The following is a 15092-nucleotide window of genomic DNA, read 5'->3' on the forward strand; positions in this document are numbered from 1 at the left end:
CTGTTTTCCTCAGCTTTGCCGAGGAGCGTGTTGTCAGTCTTCAGTTATTGTTTGTGCAATATTTAAATACTGTTTCTTCTCCTTAGAAACTTCAGGTTTTGTGGATAAACTGTTTGAAAGTCTCTATACCAAGAACTACCTTCCACCTTTGGAACCAGTTAAGCCTGAGCCAAAACCACCAGTCCAAGAAAAAGAAGAAATTAAAGAAGAGGTAATGTAAAGTTTTCTTTTGCTTTTGGGGGCTTTTTAGATCCTATTCCTAGTATCATTCTTAGTTGGAAGTTGACCTCTTTAAAAATAATTATCTCTTGATTGACTTTTCTGTGTTTGGCATGTTACAGATTCTTTATCAGGGCTTCTTAGTTAACTTCTTAGTTTTTTGGACTGGAAATGTTATTTAGTGTTCCAAGAAATATTTTAGGAATATTGAGAAATTCAGAGAAATCTTAGTGATTTTAGAAAGACAAAACTTGGTTACATGTAGCGGTTTGACTAAAAGTGAGATGAAAGCTCAAGAAAAATGATGAAGTGACACATTTTCATATTATAGACCAACCATTTTCTCTTTTTTAACCACAGAATATTTTTTATGGTTAAGGTAGTTACAAATAAATAGTTATAATGCTAACATATGAAAGAAAAAAATGTTTTTACAATGGTTGGAGTTTAAAAGCATGATTATATAAGGTAATGTTCTTGTTTGAACTAAGGGGAAACTTTTTACAGAGTTGATTTGTAATTCCTCCTTTCTTTTCCATTTTCTTTCTTCCTTCCTTCTTTTCTTTCCTTTCCTTTCCTTTCCTTTCCTTTCCTTTCCTTTCCTTTCCTTTCCTTTCCTTTCCTTTTCTTTTTTCTTTTCTTTCAAAAACCCAGTGTGGGGCTTGAACTCACAACCCTGAGATTAAGAGTCATGTCTTCTATCGAATGAACCTGTCAGGCGCCCCCATTTGTGAATCTTTTTATGTACAGATAACACAGTATTATAAGATTATGGGTTCTAGAATCAGGCTGCATGAGTTAAAATGATAGCTCTAAAATAAATTACTTGCTTCATTTTCACATCAGGATAATGATCATAGTAATACTTATCTCATTGAGGATTAAATGAGATTTTTATATATACACACATCTTAGCTACCTGGCACATGAACGTTGGTTATGATCCAGAAATATTTATCAACTTTTGTTTTTATTATAATTGTTTAATAAACTTTTTATTTGGGAATAATTTTAAGTTTACATGAAAATTATAAGAATAGTACCTAAAACATCTGCATACCATCTATCTTTATTCACCTATTGAAGATTTGTCCCATATGCTCTCTTTATATATCCACACCCAGAACTATCATGCTCTGAATCTAGGAGTAAGTTAGATACCTTATGATCCCATGGCATTCTGTGTACTTCATAAGAATAACGATGTTCGTTATTCTCATTTTCAGTACTTGACAAAATTCTTTAATCCTGTTTGTATTTCAATTTTATGCATTGTCCCAACAATGTACCACCACCCCCCTTTTTTTTCAATGTCCTCCCCCGCCTTTTTTAACAGTTTTTTTTCTCTTTCAGTACATGATTCAATCTAAGAAGCAAGTATTGCATTTAGTTGTCCTCTCTGCTCCATTTTTAAATGCTAGGCTGATTGAATCAATCCATCATTAAAAGAAAACAAGGGGCTCCTGGTTGGCTTAGTTGCTTGAACGTCCATCCAGCTCTTGACTGGCTCAGGTCATGATCTCATGGTTTGTGGGTTTGAGCCCTGCATCAGGCTCAGTGCTGACAGTGTGGAGCCTGCTTGGATTCTCTCTCTCTCCCCTTGCCTCTTCCCCTCCCCTGCTCGTGTGCACGTGCGCTCTCTCTCTCTCTCTTTCAAAATAAATAAACAAACTTAAAAAACAAAACAACAACAAAACGTGGCTATACTTACAATCAGTTGAAACCACTGTCACATTTTCGTTTTTGGCTCATGCACTATAATTGTTTCATAAAATCTTTTTAAAATAGGAGACACTCTCAGTATGTTACTTCAAGTAATGGAAATAGTAAGAAACTTGTCTGCTGTACTTGATTGTGTATAAATTTTGGTCTATGTGTACAGGTTAAATCTTTTAAAATAAGTTACAATTTTTGCACCATTTGTCCTTTTCTACAGTCTTTGAAGTTTAGTGGACTAGAAGTATCTGTTTGAAAGATAGCAGGTTTGAACATAAGTGAAAAATTCATTATTTTGAGTTATTAAAGAACAGTTTAAAAAAAAACAAATTGTTGCACTGTTTCATTTTGTATCATACTAAGTTCTAATTTCGAGAATTGTGAAAAATGGGTATCAGCTTCTGCATGTAACAACTCCACAGATAACATCATGTGGTATTTCTCTTGTATTCTAAGATTTTATACACAATTTAATTGTCATCACTACACAAATAACAGCTTATTGAGCTAGTGTATAACTAAAGTAGTTTATCCTAACTCTTCTACACGATGTGGAAAGGAAGGGGTTGGAGGTAGCACATACTTCTGGTCTGTGCTAGGTTGATGCACTTTCTCTGAGCAGTGTAGAGAGTTGCAGATCCATCTAAGGACTGGCCATTTTAACTTTTTTCTTTAAAGGAAAAGGGCATTGTGTATGCCCTCTGACTTATTTATTTATTTATTTATTAAAAAAATTTTTTTTAATGTTTTATTTTTGAGACAGAGAGAGACAGAGCATGAACAGGGGAGGGGCAGAGAGAGAGGGAGACACAGAATCTGAAGCAGGCTCCAGGCTCTGAACTGTCAGCACAGAGCCTGATGCAGGGCTCGAACTCACGGACCGTGAGATCATGACCTGAGCCAAAGTTGGACGCTTAACCGACTGAGCCACCTAGGCACCCCACCCTCTGACTTTTTTAAAATAGCTTTATTGAAATACAACTCCCCTACCATACAATTCCCCTACTCACAGTGTACAAATGTGATGGTTTTTATCGTATTCAGAATTGTGCAGCCATCACTAGTATGCTCCATTTTAAATCATTTTCATTATCCAAAAATGAAACCCTGTACTCATTAATCTATCACCCACCAGCCCTTCTTTCCCAATCCCCACCCCTCTTTTAGGCAGCCACTAATCTACTTATTTCTCTATGGATTTGGCTGTTCTGAATATTTCATATAAATAGAATTATATAATTTGTAGTCTTTTGTGACTAACATTCATTTAGCAGGATGCTTTCAGGGTTCATGTAGGTTTTATCATGTATTCATTTTTTATGGCTGAATAATATTCCATTTTGGGAATGTACCACATTTTCTTTATCCACGTACGAGTTGATGGATATTTGGGTTGATAGACAAGTTGTTAATGCTTTTTTGTTGTTCTGAATAATGTTGCTCTGAACATTCATGTCCCAAGTTTTTGGGTGGCCTTATGTTTTTATTTCTCTTGGATCTTTCAACTCTTTAATAATAGTTTTTTCCATTAGGAATTAATACATGTTCATCAAGAAAATTGTTGCAAAATACAGAAAAGGAAAAAGATCTTCCGAGTTGATGTCTTTTAAGTTTATTTTAATCTTTAAATCCCCCCTTTATACCTACCTGTATGTCTCTCTCATTCTTCTTTTCCTCCCCACTTTTTTCTCCCTAAATTTTATGTTGTTGAAGGAACTCAGTCTTTTGCTCTGTAGAGTTTTTGCCATCTGGATTTGCTGATTGCATCCCAGGGGAGTAACATATATAGTCTGTATTTCCTGTAAATAGGTAAAGAGAATGATTTTTAAATATAGTCTTAACAAATGTGTGGTATTTTAGCCAGCGCCATATGGTTGCCATATTGTGGCTACCATTTTATGTTGCCTGAGTTTTATTAAATTCTTCTCATCTGTTCCATTCACTGACCTCCTATTTGTTAAGTGAGCTTCTCCATTAGATGGACCTTTGTTTTAGCTCTAAGGCAAATGACTTTATTTCACCTTTCTCTAGTAAAGGCTATATATTTGTTTTGAGATTAATCTTAAAAACAAAATAAAATCACAAGTTATTTCTGGTCAGTCTTAACTGTTAGGCTTTAAAAAGAAGACAGTATTTCTTGGGGCCCCTGGTGGCTCAGTCATTTAAATGCCTGACATTGGCTCAGGTCATGATCTCACAGCTCATGGGTTCGAGCCCCACACTGGACACTCTGCTGACAGCTCACGTCCTAGACCCTCCTTCACATTCTTTGTCTCCCTCTCTCTCTGCCCCTCCCCTGCTCACTCACTCTCTCTCTCTGTCTCTGTCTCAAAAATAAACATTAAAAAATAAAAATAAAAAAATAAGACAATATTTCCATTAATTCCAATATCATTTTCCTGTAAATCTCATGAAATGTGTAGTTTATGGCACTTATTTACTTTACCATTTTTTCTTGAAACATTTTCTATGAAATAAATCTACAGCCCTCAAATTATGAGTATATTTTATAATTAGGAACACAGGAACCATTTTGCATATGATACTTAGAAATGCAGAATTGCTGTTTCTGCGGTTTAATTGTGAGGGACTAATTGCTGTTTCCCTCCTGCACTTCCATTCTCTACCTTAAACTAACATTTAAAAATTAGTGTATTACTGTTAAAATAATTTCAGCATCTTTTTTACTCCCCCCGTTGCCAAACTTTTTTAGATGTGATTTGCCTCCAGTATTTCTTTCTTTCGTCTTTTTTTAAAAAGTTTATTTATTTTGAGAGAGAGCATGAGACAGCGAGCAGGGGAGGGGAAGAGGGAGAGAGGGAGAGAATCCCAACAAGTCTCCACGCTGATGCATGTCTTGAACCCACAAACCTTGAGACCATGACCTGAGCTGAATCAAGAGTTGGACACTCAACTGACTGAGCCGCCCAGGAGCCTCTTGACTTCAGTATTTCAGTGTATTTGTGTCCTCTCTTTCGTTAGAAAGATTATCAGGTGGATGTGTTTCGTAATTAGTAGAAGGACTGATCTTTCTAATGAATGCTTTCATGTAGGTATTTCAGGAGCCGGCAGAGGAAGAACGAGATGGCAGAAAAAAGAAGTATCCTAGTCCCCAGAAGACTCGTTCAGAATCTAGTGAACGAAGGTTTGTGTTTGTATGTAGTTAGGAAGACACTCATAATTCACTTTTCAGTTACTTTGTAGGGGCATTAACAGGATTTTTAACATATGTACTGATCCCTCTCTCTCTAAACTGATTAAAGAAAGTGAATGGTACCTTCCTTCCATTCTGTTTTTTGTCTTTGTCATATTTTCTCTTCCTTTTATAAACAGTCATCATTATGTGCTTTCCCCAAGAGCACAGGGGTGGGAGTAGTCTCCTTAGAGGATATTAATGAAATGTTCCATTTGGTTAGGGGTGCTCACTATTAAAATCATCCATTGTATTTTATATTACAAATAGTTCAGTTTATATGTTGAATCATCAGCCTGCCATCCAGAAATTAGTCTTTTGTTTAGGAAAACTTTATTGCAGCCTTTTTTTCTTTCCTACTTGTAAATTTCTTTTTTTCCCCTACCCCTCCCCATACTTTGGATTCACCTCTTTCATTTCTCCCCACCCAGTATACTTGAGGGAATGTTTTTTCTTATTATATAATGGATCAGAGGAGTTGTGCTGTGGCTTTATGGCTTTCTAAAAAAGCAAGACATTACGAGTTTTGATGAATAAGGGAGGGTATTTCATACTCCTGATTCGTTTGCTTACTTGGTTTCTCTAGTGTATATATGGCTTTTATATCTGTGCATTATAGGACACGTGAGAAAAAAAGGGAAGATGGCAAGTGGAGAGACTATGACCGGTACTACGAGCGGAATGAATTGTACCGTGAGAAATATGACTGGAGAAGAGGCAGGAGTAAGAGCCGGAGTAAGAGCCGAGGCCTGAGTCGAAGCCGAAGCCGAAGTAGAGGGCGCAGCAAAGACCGGGATCCAAGTAGGAATGTTGGTGAGTAGATGAGGCTTCCCCCTAAAAACTCTATATTGCTTATTTTCCTTTATCATAACTGTACCAGAACTTCCCTTCAAGGCACATTACCTTTAACGTGTCTGAGTGATATAAAATCTAGAAATGTCTCAAAAAATCTAATACTGATTTTGTTACAGAGACAGGGCTGAGTTTGACTAAAAAGAAGCTGTTGATGAGTATATCATGGTACATGTCTAGGCTTAAAGTCATTTTGTATAATTGAAACTAATGTCATTTCATCAACAAGGCTATCATTGGAGGAAGAGGATTACCTGCTCCTTCCCCCACCCTCTGACTAAAAATAATTGATTTGCTTTAAGATTGCCTAGAGTTTCTAAAATTAAAAATAAAAAATGTAGGTAGATAACTAACTGGGATCCCAACCACTCATTACCAGGATGAAGTCAGTTCTTGGAAGTCACTTCTTAGGTAGCTTTCTTATTAACTCTCAGTGGTGAAGCTGGTCTTTCTTCATTATGTACTGATGTTGATGTTATAAAAGATGATTTTACATAAGCTCTTGTCAAGATACATCACGTTGTTGATGCTCCTGCTTTTAGGATATATTAATAATGAGAACACTTTGAAATACGGATAGCTCAGTAAGTTTACTGCAGTGTTCTCTTTTTCCCTGTTCTGTGAAAAAAGGAATCATAGGTTGAGAAAATAAATGTCTAATCTTGGTTGTTTCTTGTTTTTACTTTGTTTCTAAAGCAGAGCACAGGGAAAGATCAAAGTTCAAGAGTGAAAGGAACGACTTGGAGAGTTCCTATGTGCCTGTGTCTGCACCACCTCCGAGCTCTTCTGAGCAGTACTCCTCTGGGGCACAGTCTATTCCCAGCACTGTTACTGTGATTGCACCTGCGCACCACTCTGAAAACACAACGGAGAGTTGGTCTAATTACTATAACAATCATAGCTCTTCCAATTCTTTTGGTCGAAACCCACCACCAAAGAGGCGATGCAGAGATTATGATGGTAAAAATTGTCCTTTAGATTGTACCTCAAAGTGCTAGTAAAGCAAATGTGAATATTACAGACCTTTTCATTTTAATCCAGATTTTTGTTAAAAGGGATGGATGAGGAGGAAAATCTCTTTTCGTATATGCTTATTTGCTTTTTTGATTTAATAGTTTGGTTCTGGTTAAGAGGGTGTTCACATGTCATCCATTCGTTTCTTTGTTGTTGTTGTTACTTCAGACAGTATACCACAAAATTTGGTAGACACTAGGAATTGTAATTTATTTGTGTAGTGTTTGGTGGTGGCAATTTGTTAAGCATTATAACTTAGTTAAAATTTTAATATGCTGACTTTACATTTGAATGTATGTATGTATTTAGGTGTGTATGTATTTTAATTTTTTATTATGGAAATATTTAATATTAATGTTGACAGAACAATGTAATTAACCCTAGTGTATCCGTGATTTCGCATCAGCAGTTAGTAGCTCCTGGGCAATTTTGTTTTCATCTGTGCTTTTCTACTGCTTCTTCTGGACCTGTATTATTTGAAGCAAATCACAGACATTATTAACATGCTTCCTGTAAATATAGAATATATATTTTTACATTTATTTTATTTTATTATTATTGTTTTTAATGTTTATTTATTTTTGAGACAGAGAGCACAAACAGGGGAGGGTCAGAGAGAGAGCGAGATACAGAATCCGAAGCAGGCTCCAGTCTCTGAGCTGTCAGCACAGAGCCCAGCACAGGGCTCGAACTCACGAACTGTGAGATCATGACCTGAGCCAAAGTCGGAGGCTCAACCGACTGAGCCACCCAGGCGCCCCAACATTTTATTTATTTTTAAGTGGGAAATAGAATCAAATAATAATTCAGGCATTATCTCATTCTCACCCTGGTCTCCCAGCCACAGAGTTCTCTTAAGGCCAATTTAATGTTATTTATTTATTTATTTACTTATATATTTGTTTTTTAAGTTTGCTTATTTTGAGAGAGAGAGAGAGAGAAGGCAGGGGAGGACAGAGATAGAAGAAGAGAATCCGAAGCAGTTGGTGCAGAGCCCGATGAAGGGCTTGAATTCATGAACTGTGAGATCATGACCTGAGCTGAAATCCAGAGTCAGGTGCTTAACCGACCAAGCCACCCAGGCACCCCAGTGCTATTAATTTCTTATGTATCTTTCCAAACATAGTCTGAATGTGTACATAAATATGTACGTTCTCCCGTTTTCTATTTTACATAAATGCTAGTATACTATTCACATTCTTCTGCATGTATTTTTTTTCACAGAGTAGTATTTGCTGGCAGTTGTCCTATATTAGAGCTTCCTTAATGCTTTTTTGAGGTGTTTTAGTATTCTATATGTAGAAAAACATGTTTAACTTAATTTGATGTTAATGTGCTTTTGGGGTGTTTCTAACGTTTTGTTATTATGAACAATGCTGCAGTGAATAACCTAGTAAATTGAATGGTTTTTTTTCTTCCTTTTTTTTTTTCTTTTTACATTTATTTTAAAGTAATTTCTCCACCCAACATGGGAATTGTATTTACAACCCTGAGATCAAGAGTCACATGCTCCACCAACTGAGTCAGCCAGGCACCCCTTCCACTTTAATATTTTAAACTAAAGTTTCAAACTGTACATATGGCAAGAATGTAGAATTTAGAATAATACCATGAAAATAGATAGTTGAAATTAGATTGTCTAGTTAAGTCCTTTACCTGCTGTACCCTGCCTTTGCTGTTTTGAATCCGAATTTTTTTTTTTTATTATTTCCTTAAAGTAATCTCTACAACCAGTGTGAGACTCAAACTCATGACCCCAAGATCAAGAGTAGCATGCTCTATGGACTGAGCCAGCCAGGCACCCTGAGTCTGAATTTTTATTACAAAAGCTTAATGGCGAATAGGTTAATCTGATAGTGGCTAGTAGCCTGTTTTGGACCCTGTTACTTACTATCTCAACAAAGCGTAGTCTCAGAAAGTAGAGAGTACATCTGGCCCTACCTCAGTGATATGTGATGATTAACAGAGTAACACTAAGAAGACTTTAAATTCCTTGGAGAAAAAATACTTTGTAAATCAGATAGGTAGGCTTTTCAGGATCTTGTTTTATTTGTTTTCTGAACTCTAAATAGATTGTAATAAGATTGTTCTTCTGTTCTTACAGAAAGAGGATTTTGTGTACTTGGTGACCTTTGTCAGTTTGATCATGGAAATGATCCCCTGGTTGTTGATGAAGTCGCTCTGCCAAGCATGATTCCTTTCCCTCCACCTCCCCCTGGGCTTCCTCCTCCACCACCTCCTGGAATGTTAATGCCTCCGATGCCAGGACCAGGCCCAGGACCAGGCCCCGGCCCCGGCCCGGGTCCAGGTCCAGGTCCTGGACATAGCATGAGACTTCCTGTTCCCCAGGGACATGGCCAGCCTCCACCATCTGTTGTGCTTCCCATACCAAGTAAGTATATGTTCATTGAATATTTCTTTCTTTAGCAAAGAATTGTATTTAGAAGAACCCATCTCTTAGCTAACTTGACACTAGATTTAAAGTTTTTGAAAGATAGATTAAGAATAGATACCTTCAAAAAATCTTAGGAGTCAAAATCTTGCTTAGTTGACAACAGCTTGAGAAATCCCAGTGGTTTGAAGATGTCAGAAAAAAGAACATGCCACTTGGTTAATGAAATTTCCTAGTCTTAAAATCTGTTCTAGAATATTAAAATAATTTTTAAAGTCTTTTATGGAAATTTTCAAATATGGTAGAATAATAATATGTGTACCACATGCACGATCTTCCAACTTCAGTGATTATCAGTACTCACCTGTTTTTGTCTTATTTCCTCCACCTTGCTCCCACTCCCCCGCCGCTGCCCCACCCTAGTGTGTGCGCTTTTTGGCTCATTTTTGCTGGAGTAAAATTCCAAAAGTCTTATCATTTCACTAGCATGTACTTTAGTATGAGTCTCTTTACTGATAAGGATTGTTTATTGTTTATTTTACTTTATTTTTTAGTGAACTGTATGTTCTTATCACATCCACCAAAATGGAGTACGAAATGTTTTTATTTATGTTGACGTTTATTTGAGAAAGAGAGAGCAAGCACAAGCGGGGAGGGGTAGAGAGAGGGAGACACAGAATACGAAGCAGGCTCTGGGCTCTGAGCTGTCAGCGCAGAGGCCGATGTGTGGCTCGAACCTGAGAACTGTGAGATCATGAAATGCACTGAAGTGGGATACTTAACTGACTGAGCCACCCAGGCACCCCAAGCACAAAATTTTTTTAAGTGATCATTTAAAAATTCTTAACAGTTGATAGTTTAGCAAAAAGAGAAGCAAGACTAAAGTCCTTTTTGTTTTGTTTTGTTTTTTTTTTTTTTTTTTGGTAATTAGAAAAAACTGGTGAATAGTTTACATGTGTGCAAAGATAGAACAAAATATCTATGTGGAGACATTAACAATTGTTAAGAGATGGCAAATTGTTAAAAAAATTTTTTTAATGTTTATTCATTTTTTGAGAGACAGAGAGTGAGTGGGGGAGGGGCAGAGAGAGAGGGAGACACAATCCAAAGCAAGCTCCAGGCTCTGAATTGACAGCACAGAGCCCAATGCGGGGCTTGAACCCACAAACCGCGAGATCATGACCTGGACTGAAGTCAGACGCCCGACTGAGCCACCCAGGCGCCCCGCAAATTGTTATTTTAAAAAATGATTGCCATTCAGTTTATTAAGCAGTACTTTTTCAGCTTTCTTTTTTTAAACTCTTTATTTTTGAAAATATTGTAGACTCACAAGGAAGTGACAAAAATAGTTTAGCATGAACCCATGTACCAATCACCTAGCTTTCCTGCAGTAGTATTCTTTATAGAACACATTTCATGGGGCACCTGGGTGGCTCCGTAAGTTGAGTGTCCATCTTCAACTCAGGTCACAATCTCACAGTTTGTGAGTTTGACCTGACATTGGGCTCACTGCTGTCAATGCAGAGCCTGCTTTGGATCCTTTGTCTCCCTCTCTCTCTGCTTCTCACCCACTTGCACTCTCTCTCTCAAAAATAAACATTAAAAAAAAAAAGGAATTAAAAAAGAACACATTTCATTAATGTTGGTAAAGATTTGGAGACATTTAATACACAGATTTAGTATTGTCAATTATATGGCATAATTGTGAAGCTCAAGTTGAGATTTTATTCCCCAGATATAAAGACATCTTAATACATAGAAATTCTCACAATAAAAGATGTGATATGTGGGAACATTTCTGTTTAATAGTGAAATCCAAGAATGTCATTTTTTCCATGTTGCTATGAAAAATTTCAAGCAAACTGAAAAGTTGAAAGAATTATACACTGAATACCTATATACTCACCATCTAGGTTCCTGATGAATATTTTACTATATTTCTCTCGTCATGTATCTTTCTATCTTTTCCATTATTATTTTTATATGTTCCTTAGAGCATGCATGTTTTATATGTTCCTTAGAGCACACTTGGGGAAGGGGCAGAAAGAAAAGGAGAGAGAATCCCAAGCATGGCTTGATCTCACAAACCATGGGATCATTACCTGAGCTGAAATCAAGAGTTGGGACGCCTGAGTGAGCCACCCAGGCGCCCCAGCCCATTATTATTTTTGATGCATTTCCTGTTGTGTTGCAGACAATCAGTATATTTAAACATGTTCATGATGTTGTAGAACTTGAGTTCTGTAGAACTTTATCATCATCCCAGAAAGTTTGTTCAAGTTACTTCTCAGCCATTTTTCACTCCCATTCTCCAGAGGTAACTATTCTGTTTTTTTGTACCCTGGAGTTGTTTTGTCTGTTTTAGAACTGAAATGTCATCTTAATTAATACTGCAACTCAGAGTGTTGAAGCATGTGTTTATCGAATTCCTTTATTCTGTTCTAAGCTAAAGTAGGTAGTTTAATAATGACTACCCAAATTAGTACTAGCATAGTATTTTTATTAGGTAGGAAACATTAGTATTCTAACTTTTTCTTTCCTTTTCTTTCCCTTTTCTTTTCTCTTCTCTTCTCTTTTCTTTAATTCTTAGGACCACCCATAACACAGTCAAGCTTGATAAACAACCGTGACCAGCCTGGGACAAGTGCAGTGCCCAATCTTGCGCCAGTGGGAGCAAGACTACCTCCTCCTTTACCCCAGAACCTCCTTTATACAGTATCAGAACGTAAGTAAATACTGCTTGACTTAAAACTGCTAGGGTGTAGAAAAGCTTAAGTTTCAGTGTTATCCTTTTAAAAAATACAATTTGTTTCTCTTCTTACAGACTGTGCCATATAAAAATTATATTTGTATTCACAAGGAAGTTTACTATGTGGTTATGCTCTTTAGTTGTGTATTAACTTGTGTGTTCATGGAGGAGAAGGGCAAGGCCTTCTGTACTGGAGAAGTTTCCTGTAGAGGAGGTAGCAACGTTTATATCTCTTAAAGGACATTTCTTTTGAAGCTTTATTCTCTTCTAAAGGAAATTTATTTGAAGCTTCTGTTAAAAAATTGTACCTCTGATTGAATTTCCAAAGCACAAGGCTTATCTTCTAAGAATATACAAAAGGTCAGATAAAATATGGCTAATAATTATTTAACGTGTATGCTGGAGTGAAGATAGCGAACATCATTTGAACTGTAATATTTAATGGCTAGGATATTTATAACATTTATGTTTATAATATGTTGTTCTTCAGTCCTAATTCTTTCTTTTTTCTTAGGTGACTTTGTTGTTTATAGTTGATTTATAGTTGATTTAAAGTTTTTAAAAAAATTTCCCTAATAGCATAAAAGTGATGTAATTAGTTGTTAAAAATGTCAGGTTGTGAGTTTTTAATTTTTACAGAGCTGTGTCACTTTATCGATAAATTCATCTTTTATGCAGTTCTGTTTGTCAGGCATTTTTTCGTCTTTATCATACCATGGTGAGACAATTCAAAGTAATTAATAAGCCCAGGTTTAAATCCTGGTTCCATTACTTTCTGTCATTGTGACCTTGGACAAGTTACTTAACTTCTTTGTATCTTAATTTTCTCTTCTGTCAAATGGGAATAATAATATTACTCACCTCATTAAGAGCGTTTGAGGCATAAAGGAATATATGTATGTAAAGTATCTAAAATAGTACCTGGCATCTAGTAAGCTAGATGTGGTGGTTAGTTTTTATACTGTAGTTATTATTGTCTGCTTAAATTTTAACTTTTCTGAAATCAAACATAATTATCTTCTCTTTAAGTCTCTACCTCCACTATCCCTGTCTTTATAAATTGAAATAACAGCCATCTAGTCACCTAGAATTGAAACCTTGACATGATTGACTCATTGCTTTGCTTTTTTATATCTAGTTAGTAAAAAAAATCCTTTCTCTTTTTCTTTGAAGTATCTGTTTCTCTCTATTCCTCCTGTGGCTTTTGCCCTCATCCACACTTGAATCACCTCACATTTGGATTATTGCTGTACTTCTTTTGACTCCCATTATGTTTCACTCCCCCTAAGTCACACCACATAGTGCTGCTAGTTTTCCTAAGAAAGCCGTTCACGACATGAGAACTCTTTAGTGGCCACAGTTTTCTCCTAAACTATAGATGAACCCTTCCCTGTAGCTTCTCTTTTATATAATAGGTAATCTCACTGTGCTCTCACATACATCTTCTGGTTAGGCCATTAATATCTTGTCTTGTGTCCCTGTCTTGACTCAACTTTCTTTTCCTGTCTTCATTCCTAGTAATGTGCTCTCTCTCTCCTCTTCTTTCAAACCCCACATCTTCTAAGTACATGGGGAACATTATTGGTCTGTTGTAAACTCCGACAAGACCAAAAAGCATTTCTTACATAATGACGTATAATTGTCCATAGGCCTCCTGTTAGATTTCTTTTCATGTATATTAAGTTTATGTTCAGCTGAGCTTTTTCAGAACAGAACATCTTAGCCTCTCATAGTCTTCTAATTAGTGCATCTTTGTTTTACTGCTTCTCTTGTTTTTCAATTAGACAAATTTTAAATGTAAAAATAAAGAAGATAGTATAATGTACTGCCATATACATCTGTTACCTGGCTTCAGCATTTATCAGTCCTGTATCATTTATTTCCCCCAATTGAGTTCTTAACATTATTAGTTAATGCTTTTGGACTTACAAGTACAAAAAACAGATTATTTATCTGAGAGTGTATTGCAGATGGCACGTTTTCTTAGGGTTAAATTTAGTGTTGTGACTCACAATAAAAATTCTTTGTTTTTGATTTTTTTTCTAAGTCTGGCAATTACCATTTAATATTGTTAAATTTAACATAGTGACTGTAAAAATTCCACTTTGATTTTAATTTATAAAAATCTGACTGTTACCATTTATTTTAGTGACTTAGATGTTTGTTAATTGAGCAAGTATTTGGTGAATGCCTGCTATGTGCCAGGTATTGTGCTACATGCTTGAGAGCAAAGTTGAACAAGGTATCTAACCTCATTTTACTTGAACACCATTTTTTAAGTTTTTGTGTGGTTTTTTTTTGTTTGTTTTTTTGAGAGTGTGAAGGGGAGAGAAGGACAGAGAGAAGGAGATAATCTTTAGCAGGCTTCAGGGTCAACACAGAGCCTGATGCAGGGCTTGATCTCATAACCATGAGATCATGATCAGAGCCAAAATCAAGAGTTGGATACTTAACCAACTAAGCCACCCAGACACCCCCATTTTTCTATTAAAAATTTTTTTTTAATATTTATTTATTTTTGAGAGACGGAGTGAGCAGGGGAGGGGCAGAGAGAGAGAGGAGACACAGAATCTGAAGCAGGCTCCAGGTTCCACGTTCCAGGTTCCAGGTTCCGAGCTGTTAGCACAGAGCCCGATGTGGGGCTCAAACCCACCAACTGTGAGATCATGACCTGAGCTGAGGTTGGATGCTTAACCAATTGAGCCACCCAGATGCCCCCATTTTTCTGTCTTTAAAAGCAAGAATATTTTGTTAATATATTAGTAACTGCTTTTCAGAAGCTGGTAACATTTTTAAGAAAATTTGGAGGAGCAGTATAGTTAGCAACTTCTTGTTTGCCCCCATTAAGAAACTATATGTGAAAAATTTAATATTTCTGTTTAAAAACTACATTTTTATTTATAAAAAAAGACAGTACCAGAATAAAGGACAATCCTTTTATATTTCATTTTATGAAA

At 36.2% G+C, this 15092-nt stretch overlaps 1 protein-coding gene across 4 annotated transcripts in view; it reads left to right on the forward strand.

The window, feature by feature from the left end:
• RBM27 (RNA binding motif protein 27) overlaps positions 1–15092 on the forward strand; it is a 72671-nt gene that overhangs the window by 18788 nt on the left and 38791 nt on the right. For 2 of the 4 annotated variants that reach the window (XM_023256343.2, XM_023256355.2), the window contains exons 3-8: positions 87–211; positions 4989–5080; positions 5748–5941; positions 6677–6940; positions 9099–9386; positions 11977–12111. In XM_023256343.2, coding sequence (XP_023112111.1) covers positions 87–211; positions 4989–5080; positions 5748–5941; positions 6677–6940; positions 9099–9386; positions 11977–12111 — 1098 coding nt within the window. The remainder of the gene's footprint in view (positions 1–86; positions 212–4988; positions 5081–5747; positions 5942–6676; positions 6941–9098; positions 9387–11976; positions 12112–15092) is intronic. The other 2 variants (XM_023256351.2, XM_023256363.2) reach the window with 1 other exon arrangement.

Source organism: Felis catus, chromosome A1 (assembly GCF_018350175.1).
Source record: "Felis catus isolate Fca126 chromosome A1, F.catus_Fca126_mat1.0, whole genome shotgun sequence".
Taxonomy (NCBI): domain Eukaryota; kingdom Metazoa; phylum Chordata; class Mammalia; order Carnivora; family Felidae; genus Felis; species Felis catus.